The following is a 13,831-nucleotide window of genomic DNA, read 5'->3' as shown; positions in this document are numbered from 1 at the left end:
GGAGATTTTTGCACCAGCAAAATACATTTTTCTAGACTTTTAAATACTGGACCTACGAAGGAAATAAAGGGGGGGGGGGGCGAGGAAGTTGACAGAAGGAGAGAAATGACAGAAAAGGCCGTCCCTGAGGAGGCGAACGGGGGAAAGGGCGAGCCCCCAGGCCGAGGCCCGGCGCGCGGGGAGCCTGGCGGCGCTCGGGGGCAAGGAAATCCTGGGCGCACGGCCTCTGGGATTAGGGAACTGGAACGTGCTTATCTGTACCAAAGAGGCTGGATGGAGTCAAAGAAGAGGAAAATGGAAAGCGAGGGGGCACTTAAGGCCGCGCCGAAGTTCTGTGGGCTCCTCTTCCCAGGTCCCGTGACCCCGGGGCTCGGCCTCAGGTGGGGAACGGCGCCCAGCGGCGGCGCGGGCGGCGCGGGCGGGAAGGCCGCAGAGCCGCTGCCCCGCACCGAGGAGGCCGCGGCGGACACGTCCCGAGTCACGCAACTGGCGGGGGCCGAAGGGTTAACGGCGCTCCCGGCCCCCACGGCCGCCGTCGCTAGGAGACGCCGGCGGTGGGGGAGGGGCGGCGCGGGCCGCGCGGCCGAGGGTGGGAATCTTTTTCGGGCGCCCGGGGGCGGAGGGAGGGGAGCGCGCGTGCGCGCGCCCGGCAGCCCGTCCGTCGCCGCGGTGACCGTCCTCCGAGGCCGTCGGCTCGCGCCCCGCCCCCGCCCCCGCCCCGCGGCCCCCTCCCCTGTGGCGCGCCGGGGACGGGGGGTGTTTCTCGCTCCTCCCGAGTTGCCGCCGCCGCCGCCGCTCCTCCTCCTCCTCCTCCTGCTCCTCCTCCCCCTCCTCCCCCTCCTCTCCCAGTCTTGGGTTTCCCAGGCGCTGCCGCCGCCGCTACCTCTGCGGTCTGTATGAGGAGGAGGATGTGAAGATGGCGGAGCTGCAGATGCTGCTGGAGGAGGAAATCCCGGGGGGCCGCCGGGCCCTCTTCGACAGTTACACGAATCTGGAACGGGTGGCGGATTACTGTGAGAACAACTACATCCAGGTGCGGAGCCGGTCCCGGGCCGGGCGCGCGGCGGGGTGGGGGGGCGGGGGATCCCCGGGGCCCGGGGCCGCGCGCCTGAGGGGGGCCGAGGCCGCGGCGGGGCCGGGGAGCAGGGCGGGAGCTGGGGCCGGGGACTTGGCCAGAAGCCTCCGGCTGCGGGAGATTGTGGCTTTGAGACGCCTTAAAACGCCCTGAATCAGCCCTCGGTGCGGGGCGTGCGTGTGTGGTGTCCCCGCCTCTCCGCTGCTTCTCCCCCTCGGCCGCCCCCGCACGCGGCGCCCGGCGGGGCTCGCGAGGGCGGAGGAGGCGGACGGTGTGGTTTCTTGGATTTGACAGAATTCTGTTCCCCCCTAGGGCAGGGGTGTGTGTGTGTGGGGGGGGAATTGATGGATGCCCCCTCCCCCTTCCCTCAGGCTCTGGAGGATTTTTAAGGGGCTCTGTTGCTGCAGAGTGAAGTGCCTCAGTTTTATAGTCCTATAAAGGCCTCGAGGGGCTGGTGATTTTGTTTGTTTATTTTATAGTTTCTAATCGGGGAATACAGTAGGAGAGCAGTTGCCTCTTGTTGGAAGTTACTGCCATTTTCCTCCCTATGGAGAATGAGAAACTGCACGGTAATAAGCATCTCCTCTCCCCCCCCCCCCCCCCACCCCCCAATTCCCCTTTAGCAGACTTAATTTTCCTGTGGGGGGAAAAATTGTATTTTTCAGCCAGGATTAGGAAAGGATCCTCATGGTTTAATTTTTCCCTGAGATGGTTGGTTTGGCGCGGGGGCTCGTAGGGGTAACGCAGTGTGTCTGTGTGTGGAGGTGGGGTGTCTTGGGGGAGATGAGATCCAGCTGCGCCTGGATGAAGCAAAAGAGTCTTCGGCCTAAAAAAAAAAAAAATCCTTCTTTAAAAATGATTTGGGAGGAGAGGTTAAAGCACACAGTTTGCAAATACAGCATCTTTTGTTTTTCTCTGTGGTTGATTTTTCTGAATCCCAGGTTCTACCTCCATTTTTTTCCCCTTCCCATTTAAATTCTCTTGGGATGAAGGTGGAAATGGAAGAAGTATGTTAAATTTTTTTTTTTCCACTATCCCCCCCCCCCACCTCCGTCTCTCCAGGCATCCTTCTTAATACAGCTATATTGTGAGACATTCTTCACTCTTAGTGTAAACTAACTAAATAGGTATTAGAATGTATAGGTTCATAAATTTTGTAAGGATGCATAAATAACTAAGGATTTGTTAGATTTTACTTGATTGGATGTATACCGAACTCTGTATTCTCTTGTAGGGATTACTGGTGTTGGAGAAGGAACCAGATATAATCCAAGGTTTTTCCCTCCAAAGAGGGAAAGTATGGCTAGTAGGAACTGAAAAAATGTGTCTCGGGTCAAAGATGCATGCAAAAAAATATACAGTGGTCCATATTTGGAGGGTGCTTTGCTAATTCTGAGTGGGATAGGAAAGAGGCAAATGTTGAGTTGCTCAGTTTTCAACTGAATATATTAAAAAATCTTCTGTAGCCTGGCACTGTGTAAAGGGTTGATGATACACACCTAGTGTCTCCGGAATTTCTTAGTGTAGTTAATAGGAGAGGCTGATCTGTGAGCAAATGAATAATGTGTGTCAATTCATACTCTGTAAGGGACTGAAGGTAGGAAGAAGGACTGGAGAAAGCTATGCTATTCTCAGGGAATTCACAGTGTCTAGGAGAGGCAAATCTAAAAGGACTGACCTGATAATTCCATTGCCTCCTGCAACATATTATGGGATTATAGGTCAGAAGAGACATTGAGAGTGAAAAAGTGATTTGGTAGCCCTTATTGCCATAGTAAAAAAAAAAAAAAAAAAAAGAAACAGATTTGTCTATCTTTGGAAAATAATTTTTATTGTAATTTGAAGGTATAGTTTTTATTAGATTACAGTTAATACATAAAGGTAAAGTATATGGATTAATAAAGCTGAGAGGTTAAAGGGATTAAGAGTCTTTTTAAATATTTTGTACATTTCATCTAGTTGAAAGGAAGAGAACATTACCGCCATCATTATCTGTTTTAGCAATAGGAATAAAAATTTAGTGTGGTGGCATTTTAAAATTCATAGTATAGATATTAATAGAAATGGATTTAAAATATTTTTTCAATTTAGCAACTAAAATAGATTTTACACTTTAGATTTTACACCCTAGGTTATCATCTGTTTCATGATGCAGTGGGTATATTATTGGTGTTTTTCTCCTCCCAGATGACAGCTCTTGCATGATTTGTTTGTAGTAAAGTTGATAAATAGAACATGCTGATAGTGGACTTGTGCTGACCCAGCTGTACATTTGACCCAACTGGCTCTCCTTGTGACCAGAGAACTGACCAGCAGGGGTTTTGATGCTGCCACTAACCCTGCAGTAGATGAAAGTTAATTCATTGGATATATGATCACAGTGTCAGTTTAGCCTTGTTAGAGCGTCATGCCCTAATCACAAGCTTGGGTTAACTAACGCTCATTTTATTTTGTGGAAATGTAATTTTTGCCAGTAAAGTAGAAAAAGATAAATCTGTTGATTGTATATGGCGAAGGGTAAAGTTCTTTGTTCAGTGCTCTTTAATAGCTGGTTTTAAGCATAGGAATATCCAAATAAATACGTTAAATAAGAATATTCTAAATGTGGATTATATTTAGTGTGAAAATTGAGCAAAGGAAGGAAAAATGATTGTGCTGTCCTTCTGGAAACAACTGCGTTTAAATTGTTCCTAATAAAAACCTCCTTCAGATATATTACCAGCATTAAGAGTGACTAGGTATTGCCTGTTTTAACACACACAAACACATGTATAGCAATGTTGTCAGTAGTAGTTTTGCAGGTTACTAATGCAGTTGATGTTAAAAATTTTGAGATCATCTTTAGTAAAAATTTAAATGGTTTTCTTTTTTCAACCTCTAGAAAAAGTGATAGTAAAAATACTCTAAAATGATGGTAAAAAGTTATAACTAACATTTGCTGATATTTACCTGATTGATTTTATTTCTTATCTGTAAAAAAGGACTTAGTAATTGTTAAGGATTTTTTTAAAGATACATGTAAGGTCTGTGTGTCTTTTTTTCATTTATTAATATAAACATTGATACCTAATCTAAGAAGTATTCAGAAGTTTTAAACAATGTTTTGATTGACTTGGAACTTACATTTTTACAAGTAGAAGGATTTTAATGAGTTGCTTTAATGTGTTGGTAGATGAAATAAATTTATAGTTTTTTTCTAGAGTAGATCTGAGAAACTTATTTTTCCTTTATTGAAAATATATATTTATTGGGATGCCTCGGTGGCTCAACAGTTGAGCATCTGCCTGAGGTTCAGGTCGTGATCTCTGGTCCAGGGATTGAGTCCTGCATCAGGCTCCCTGCAAAGGGCCTGCTTCTCCCTCTGCCTACATCTCTGCCTCTTTCTCTGTGTCTCTCATGAGTAACTAAATAAAATCTTTAAAAAAATATATTTGTTTGAGAGAGAGAGAGGATAAGCATGTGTGCCTGGGGAGGGGGAGGGCAGAAGGACAGGGAGACAAGCAGACTCCCTGGTTAGAGAGGAGTCCCACTCAGGGCTGGATCCCAGGACCCTGAGATCATGACATGAGCTGAAAATGAGAGTTGGACGTTTGACTGACTGAGCCACCTGGTGACCTTACATTTTTCCTTTTGTTAGATAAAATAGTTATTGCTTTTTTGTGAGTGATAATTCACATTAGATATATAATAAATCCCATTGTCCATCACTTGGAGTATGAGCAAAATCATCCAGTAACATGGATTTGCTCGGAACAGAAATTAAAAATGTGTCTTAGGGGAAGCCTGGCTGCCTCAGTCTGTAAAGCATGCAGCTCTTGATCTCAAGGTCATGAGTTAAAGCCCCATGTTGGGCATAGAGCTTACTTAAAAAAAATAAGAAAATAAAAAATACTTAATAAAAAATATTTTCAAAACATGTACCTTAAGTCTTATCTGAAATTTTTTTTTATTTTGAATAATAGGAAAGATGTCATTAGTGGCTTCCCTTTTTCATCTTTATCAATAAGGATACTCCCAGATTTCATTAAAAATTGTGTGAAAAGTTTATAAGAGCTAATAGAAGCATGGCTTGTTACCAGATTCATTAAAAAGTAATTATTAAACAATATAAAGATTTAAAATTGTTATTTAATAAAAACTATTAGAATACATACTCACTGTTGAAAAATTATTAGGAAAAATTAAGGAAGAAACTTAAAATTGTCCAGTCATTTTGCATATGTGTCTGGTATTTACATTTTTAAATCTTTGCTATACACAAATATATATCAAAAATGGGCTCGTGTTATTACCTCTGTACCTTTCTTTAAAAATAAATTTTATTATTTTCATTATAAAGATTTTATTTTTAAGTGTTCTCTCTGGCCAGTGTGGGGCTTGAAGTTATGATCTGGATATCAAGAGGTTTATCTTTATGTATTTGAGTTCTTCTCACAAATAGAAGAATCTTAAAGGCACCTAGTGTAGAGGAGAAAGTCATTTGAGAGTAGATAATTTCAGGACCAATATTTATATCATTCCCTGTAACTTTTGTCTTTTACTTCCACAGAGAGGAACGAACCACATAAGTGGACACCAGACTGAATTTCCCTAGATTGAAGTGAATTAATTCAGCAGGATTTGATTAAGGTTTATCATCCTCAGAGAAACTAGTCCTAACAGATATTTGGTAATTGAATTTTTAGTAATAACCCAATCATTATCAAGAGCTTTGATAAAAATTGTGAACACAGACTAAATTATATTTGGACCCTAACTCTTTTTTATAATTAAAACTTTTTAAATTTTATTTTAATTTTTAAAATAATTTTTTAGAATTTTGTCATCTGTGTACTTTCTACCCCATGGTACTTAATTGGCTTCTTAATTCCGTTTATTGATCCAAGGACTGAGATTGCATTTCATTTTGCCCTACCTTGAAGAACTTCTTGGTATGAAATTACCCTTTACTCAAACAATTCATAAACTCTCCTTTACTTTTACTTCTTACTGTGGTATGATTAATGTTTGAATATGTGATAGGCTTACTTTACTCAGGGTCATCTTTTTTCTCTCAGAGAATAGTTAATAACCAGATTGATCTACTTATGTATAGAATATACCATGGAGATATTTTTGAGCATGGGATCCTTCTGGTGTTACTTTCCTTTTAAAATGGAAGGAATTTTATTTTTATTATTATTAATTAATTTATTTATTTAAGATTTTATTTATTCATGAGAGACAGAGAGAGAGGCAGAGACACAGGCAGAGGGAGAAACAGGCTCCATGCAGGGAGCCCGATGTGGGACTTGATCCCGGGACTCCAGGATCATGCCCTGGGCCAAAGGCAGGCGCCAAACTGCTGAGCCACCTAGGGATCCCCTGGAAGGAATTTTAATAGCATGCAGTGGCAGTGTGTCTAAATGTAATCTCAGTGAATGAATGGAAATATCCTGAAAATTAGACTATTTGTGGACTTTGACAGCTTATGATTGAATTTTTATGGGATTTCTTAATAGATTGGTCTCATGAAGTAGCAAGTGGGACAGTACCTACTTTGAATTTTTCATTTACTTTGTGTTCTTTCTCCATATATAAACCTCTAGAGGATAGAGTCATGTCTTTAAAAAAATTGGCATTTTGTCCAAAAATCAATTGAATATATGTGTGTGGGTTGGTTTTGGGTTCTGTTTTGTTCCTTTGATCTTTGTGTATACACTTTGTTCATATCAGGCTATAGCTTTATACTAAGTCTTGATGTCAAGTAGTGTGAATCTGCTACTTTTTTTTTTTTTTTAAGATTTTATTTATTTATTCATGAGAGACAGAGAAAGAGAGAGAGAGAGGGGCAGAGACACAGGCTGAGGGAGGAGCAGGCTCCATGCAGGGAGCCCGATGTGGGACTCAATCCTGGGTCTCCAGGATCATGCCCGAGCTGAAGGCTGCGCTAAACCGCTGAGCCACCGGGGTGCCCTGCTACTTTGTTCTTTGTCAGAATTGTTTTGTCTTTTCTAGGTCCCCTGCTTTTTATTTTTATTTTTAAAATTTTTGAAAAAGACTAATTTATATATTTATTCATGAGAGATACAGAGAGAGGCAGAGACACAGGCAAAGGGAGAAGCAGGCTTCCTGCCGGATTCTGGGATCATGCCCTGAGCCAAAGGAAGACTCTCAACCACTGAGCCACCCAGGCACCCCACTCACCCACCCCCTGCTTTTTAAATAAATGTTTTAGAATCAGCTTTTTAATTTCTGCAGCCCTACTGGGATTTTGAATGGAATTGGAATGAATCTGTAGATCATTTGGGGACAAATTGATACTTTGACAATATTGAGTCTTCCATTCTATGGATTTGGTATTTTTTCTGTTTATTTAGGTCATCTTTGATTTCTCTTGTCATTATAGGCCTTAGAATACAAATTTTGCACGTATGTTGTTACATTTATCCCTAATTCTTTCATGATTTTTGGTGCTATGGTAGATAATACTGTTTTTAAAATTTTCAGTTTCCATTCATTACTAGTGTTACAGAAATAAGATTGATTTTTGTATATTGATCTTTTTATCCTATGACTTTGCTAAATTTATATTTTAAATGTAATAGCTTTTGTTGAAGATTTTTTTTGTGTTTTTTTTTTTATGTAGACAGTCATGTTATCAGCAAATAAAGGTGGCTTCAATTATTCCTTTCTAATTTTTTTTCCTTTTATTTCCCTTTTTGCCTTCTATCACTGTTCAGGACTTCAGTATGATGTTGAATAAGAGTGGGAATGGTGAGAACCTATGTTCTTCACTTTTTTGCGGTCTTAGAGGGAAAACAGCTAATCTTTCACTGTTACATATGAAAATAGCTTTAGGTTTTTTGTGGATGCCCTATGTTAGATTGGGGAAGTTCTCTTTTATTCTTAGTTTGCTGAGAAGGTTTTTTTAAAAAAAACAAACAAACCATGAATGGATGTTATATTTTATCACATGCCTTTTCCATATCTATTAAGATGTTCATTTTACTTTTAGTCTGTTGATAAGGTGAATTGTTTGGTTACAAAATATATATTAGAAAATTGTACTTACAGAAAGTTTGATCAATGAAGTAATATGCATTTTGAGTTCTAGACCATTTTTCTTTTACAAGAAATGGACATATATAAATGTCTAGAAATTTGCTACAATAAACAAGCTTGGCTAAACAGGAGTACATTGTATATGGACTGCTATTTACTCTGCTGTATGCTATATTTTTTGTGTGTAGAAGGACTGTTTATAAAAGCTTACAGCATTGTTTAAAAAGTTCATTTGTTTTCATGTTGAGATCACTAAAATAGTTACCTAAAAACTGAGAATATGATATGGGTTAAATAGCAGTTTTGAAATTAAATACTATTATGTATTGAAGATAATTTTAATTTTAGTGGCCATGTGACTGGGAGTTTATTTAACCTCTCCATCTCAGTTTTCTTATCTAAAAGATAGTATAATTACAGCAGCTACTTTATAGAGTAGTTTTGAAGATTAAGTGAGTTAATATAGCTAAAACAATACATGTTTAATCAAATCTAAGATTATCAGTTTTTAAGATACACCATTATTTTATGTGCCACTAAATTAATGAACACTGCTTCGAAAAAATTAAAATATTGCCACTTGACTGACGCAGTTCATTTTGATTTCAATTATGTTAAAATATGAAAAAATATTCATCCTACAATGAAATATGCTGTGTTTGCTTTTATGATAATCATTATTAATGATGTTGAAGATTTAAATATTTTGTCATCTTTTTACCCTGCTCTTTTGTAGTATGTCTTTGGTTACTTTTTTAATTTAAAGGATTTTGATAGGATGAAATATGATTATATTTGAGGTTCAAAGATGCTAGGCGGTGCTAGGATTTTTTGCATGCTGGTTTCCCATGTCCTGTTTATTTTCATTTTTTTTTTTAACGATTTTATTTATTCATGAGAGAGACAGAGAGAGGCAGAGACATAGACAGAGGGAGAAGCAGGCTCCATACAGAGAGCCCAGTGTGGGACTTGATCCCGGAACTCCAGGATCACACCCTGAGCCGAAGGCAGATGTTCAGCTGCTGAGCCACCCAGGCGTCCCTATTTTTATTGTTTTTAATTTAATTTTTTTTTTTTTTTGCAGTTTTTAGAAAGTAATCTCTGCATTCACCATGGGGCTCAAATTCACAATCTGAGATCAAGAGTCATGTACTCCACTGATTGAACCAGCATGGTACCCCCACATGTCCTGTTTAACTACGAATATATGATGGCAGTATTTTTCTAGTTAAACAAAATTTCACAGCTTTTTGCAACTAAAATGTATTCCGTAATGTTGTGGTTCACATTCATAGACCCAAAAATAGTTGTATTTTAATAGTGATATACTAACTAGGGATTCCCTGGGTTCAAAAGCTTTATCCAAAAACTGAATAATTGCTTTAGAGTGATATTCTTTTTTTTTTTAAAGATTTTTTATTTATTCATTCATGAGAGACACAGAGACAGAGAGATAGGGAGAGGGAGAAGTAGGCTCCCTATGGGGAGCCTGATGCAGGACTCGATCCGAGGACACCACCTGAGCCAAAGGCAGATGCTTAACCACTGAGCTACTCAGGAGTCCCTAGAGTGATATTTCTTAACTTTTTATGCCTCATACCCTCTTTTGATAAATAAAAAAATCAACCTACCTTCCTTCTTTTATATCCATTTTATGATTATATACTGACTTAGAGCATAACCATTATAACTTTCAGCTTCTCCAGCATTTTGCCAAGATGGAGGGATTTAGGTGAGTTAGGCCTTCTAGAGTTTATATCAGGGTGACAAATTTGGCAAAGTCCAGAGGTTCAGGGAGGAGTCTTCAGATGATATATCACCAGATATTGTATTATCATTTAGTTTATGACCACTGTAGCTCCTCTATTTTGAACTTATGTGTATAAGGCCATTTGTTTAAAATGTGAAGACATTTATTTAACTTGACACAGTATCTTTTGAGTATACAACCTTATAGTCCTATGGTATTACTTTCAAATTTTGAAGGAGATTTTATTATAATACAAAAAATCTGATACTGCAGTTCTTAATTTCTAAACATTCAAACTGTTATATTAATTTTTGTTGCTGTTATAACAAATTACCACAAATTTCAGCAGTTTAAAACAACACAAATTTATTGTTTTATAATTCTGGAGGTCAGAAGTCTACAATGGACCACAGAATTATGTTCTTTCTGGAGGCTCTAGGGGAGAATCAGTTCCCTTGCCTTTTCCAGATTCGAAAGGCTGCCCACATTCCTTAACTCATGAACCTCTTTCAGATTCCAAGCCACCAATGGCATCACTCCAACCTCAGCTTCTGTTTTCACATCTTCTTCTCTCCTTGCTTCCATCATCACATCCCCCTTTGCTCCCCTTGCTCTGTTGTCACGTTGCCATCTCTGACTCTGATCCTCTGCTCCTTTATAAAGACCCACTTTGCGCCCACTCTGATAATCTTTCCATTTTATGTAAGGTAACATATTCACAGGTGCCAGGGGATTAGGATGTGCTCATCTTGGGAGAGGGAGCATTATTCAGTCACAATATCTGAACATAACTTTTCCTTCCTGTATCAATAAATGGCAAGTCTAACCCCCTTGATACCTGAGCCCCAAACCTTGGTACTATCCTTGACCCTTCTCTTTTGCATTGGATAACAGATAACTTTATCTTCATGTGTCTAGATCTGACTACCACCACCTCCACTGCTACCATCCTGGTCCAAGCCACCATTATCCCTCAGTTATAGCAATAGTTAGAGTGATCTTTTAAAAATCTTAGATTATGTTCATTTCAAAACACTCAGAGACTTCCTTTCTCACTCAGCATAAGAACTCTCTAGTTCTTGTAGGCCTTAATATTGCCGACAAGCATCAATGATTTAGCTTTCTAGTCTTGACTCCTAATTTAATTCTTCTCCTTTCCTTTGCTTACTCTATTCCTGCCACTTGGCCTCTTTTTCTTGAACATAATAGGCAAACTTCTGTCTCAAGACTTTTTTAGAGAGAATGTGTGTGTGTACATGCAAATGGCGGCGAAGGCCTGTAGGAGGGAGCAGGGTGAGAATATCCTAAGCAGGCTCCACTACCATCATGGGGCCCATTGCAGGGCTAGATATCAAGATCCCAAGATGGTGTCCCGAGCAGAGATCTGTTAGGTAACTGACTGAGCCACCCAGTCTCCCTCCTTTTTTTTTTTTTTTTTTTTAAGTAAGCTCTGACCACTTTTATTAAAGGAAAAATTCTGTGTGAATTATTTTTCACTAATCTGTTCTGGCGTGCTTCTAATGATATCAGAATCACCTGGGTCCAGTGACAGCCTGTGTACATACTCTATAGTATTTACCACATGCTTGCCCAATTTAATATTATTACCATGTTTGCCAAACATGGTGTCGTATTCTATTTCACATTTCCTCAAGCCTGGGCAGTTGTTGACAAGGATGACCGGTTTTACTTTGTCATGTCTGATCATTTTCAGAGTCAGCCTCTACTCCAGCAGGCACTTTCCACTTTTTTTTTTTTTTTTTTAAGATTTTTTATTTATTTATTCAGGAGAGACACGGGGGGTGGGGTGGGGAGATAGAGACACACACACACACACACACACACACACACAGAGAGAGACAGAGACACAGGCAGAGGGAGAAGCAGGCCCAATGCAGGTATCCCAACATGGGACTTGATCCCGGGTCTCCAGGATCACACCCTGGGCTGAAGGCGGCACTAAACCGCTGAGCCACCCAGGTTGCCCAGCACTTTCCCTTTTCATGATGAGTTGGAGCTTAGAGTTGATCAACTTCGGCAACATTTTAATCTTTTTTGGGGTCACCATCTTCCTGTCTAAGGTGCAGTATGGCCCCAACCAAGAGCAGCTGCAAGGTAGCTGGATGTGAGAAAGGTCCTTCAAGACTTTTTTACTTTGCATTTACCACACCCTTTACCAGGAGTGCTCATTCTCCAGATAGTTATATTACTGGATCTTTCACCTTTTTTATGCTTTTGACCAAATGTCAACTTATATTTTTTTGACTTAAAAGAAACCAAAACAACTTTTACTTCTTGTCTAGCTTGAAACCTGGGCACTTTGAAGATGCCAGCTTACCACTCTTGTCTTATGGACCTTGACACCAGACCCTTTGGAGACATGGCACTGTTGCCTATCAGAAGTCAGTTCAAAGGACCCACTCATAGAGAGACAAAAGATACAGATACTGTAGATGAAGCCATATTTTACTTCAAGGCCAATGTCTTCTTCAAAAACTATGAGATCCCCTCTTCCACGGGAGGCCCGTATCCTGCTGCTGGGGGTGCTACCATGTCTGTTGTGGTGATCCCTAAGAAGTTCCACTACATTCTGCGAGTACTCAACACCAATATCGATGGACGGTGGAAAATAGCCTTTGCCATCACAGCGATTAAGGGTGTGGGGCGAATATATGCTCATGTGGTGTTGAGGAAAGCAGACATTGATCTCACCAAGAGAGCTGGAGAGCTCACTGAGGATGAGGTGAAATGTGTGGTCACCATTATGCAGAATTCACGCCAGTAAAAGATCCCAGACTGGGTTTTGAGTAGACAAGAAGGTGTGAAGGATGGAAAGTACAGCCAGGTTCTGGCCAGTGGTCTGGACAACAAACTTCGTGAAGATCTGGAGAGACCAGAAGATTTGGGCCAACAGGGGGCTGTGCCACTAACTGGAGACTTCATGTCTGAGGCCAGCACACCAAGACCACAGGGTGCCTTGTTCACACCGTGGGTGTGTTCAAGAAAAAATAAACCTGTAGGTCTTGTCTATTAATAAATAGTTTATACATCTAAAAAAAAAAGAGAGAGAACAAAACAAAAATCAAAACAAAAAAACTATGAGATTCCAAAAAGCCTAGGTGAAAAAGAAATTTATACCCTGGAAATCACTAATTTTCCATTCCTGGAGAGCCTGGTTTTCCACTTAATGCAATTTATGTTAAACCTGCAAACAAAGAGGAAAATAAGGTGATAAGAACCTACTTAAAAGCAGCTCTCTTGTCTCTCTTAAAAGAGACAAGAGACTGAGACTTTGTGAGAAAGTTTTTGGTCCCCAGAATGATAAACTAGCAAGTGGTAGACTTGCTTCGTGAAGAGACGGTTCATGAACAACAGCCTTTCAGGACCTGGACAGTGAAAGGAGCTTAGGCAGATAGTTTCCACAGCCGTGGGCAGCATTTTACACCAAGATATACACAATTCTTTGCCTTTATCTGATAGTTTTATACAGAAGAGCATGTTGAAGAGCTCTTTATCCAGAATTTGGGTGGGGGAGGGAAGAATGGGTTGTTGAAGGGTGATTTGAAATTTTCTGGAATATTAAGCTAGTAGTACTTAATAAGTAATAATAAATTTGTAACAATCCAAAAAAACCCAAAAACTTTTAAAAATTATTTTTTAATCTCAGTTTAATTAGATAATGTTATATTAGTTTCACATGGAGAATGTAGTGATTCAACAATTCTATACATTACTCACTGCTTATCACAATAAGTGTATTCTTAATCCTCTTCATCTGTTTCACCCATCCTCCTACCTTCCTCCCCTTTGGTAACCATTTGTTCTATTTTTTTAAAGATTCATTTATTTATTCATGATAGACATAGAGGCAGAGACACAGGCAGAGGGAGAAGCAAGCTCCCCACAGGGAGCCCGATGTGGGACTCAATCTCAGGACCCTGGGGTGTCCCTGTTCTCTATAT

General features: G+C 40.3%; 1 protein-coding gene and 2 pseudogenes across 49 annotated transcripts in view; all 3 read left to right on the top strand.

Annotated features, from left to right (window-relative positions):
• Window positions 1-621: 621 nt before the first annotated feature.
• The window catches only part of ABI2 (abl interactor 2), a 123,281-nt gene continuing 110,071 nt past the window's right edge, over window positions 622-13,831 (top strand). For 24 of the 49 annotated variants that reach the window (XM_072742038.1, XM_072742040.1, XM_072742037.1 and 21 more), the window contains exons 1-2: window positions 664-1,033; window positions 1,555-1,644. In XM_072742038.1, coding sequence (XP_072598139.1) covers window positions 917-1,033; window positions 1,555-1,644 — 207 coding nt within the window. In that variant the 5' untranslated portion in view covers window positions 664-916. Of the gene's footprint in view, window positions 1,034-1,554; window positions 1,645-5,624; window positions 5,745-13,831 lie in introns of all 49 variants that reach the window. The other 25 variants (XM_072742043.1, XM_072742036.1, XM_072742025.1 and 22 more) reach the window with 7 other exon arrangements.
• LOC112922852 (small ribosomal subunit protein uS13-like) lies at window positions 12,190-12,982 on the top strand (annotated as a pseudogene).
• LOC140595989 (actin-related protein 2/3 complex subunit 3 pseudogene) lies at window positions 12,931-13,266 on the top strand (annotated as a pseudogene).

The sequence above is a fragment of the Vulpes vulpes genome, chromosome 16, assembly GCF_048418805.1.
Source record: "Vulpes vulpes isolate BD-2025 chromosome 16, VulVul3, whole genome shotgun sequence".
Taxonomy (NCBI): domain Eukaryota; kingdom Metazoa; phylum Chordata; class Mammalia; order Carnivora; family Canidae; genus Vulpes; species Vulpes vulpes.
The sequence above is the reverse complement of the archived record's forward strand: the minus strand, read 5'-3'. Positions and strand labels throughout refer to the sequence as shown.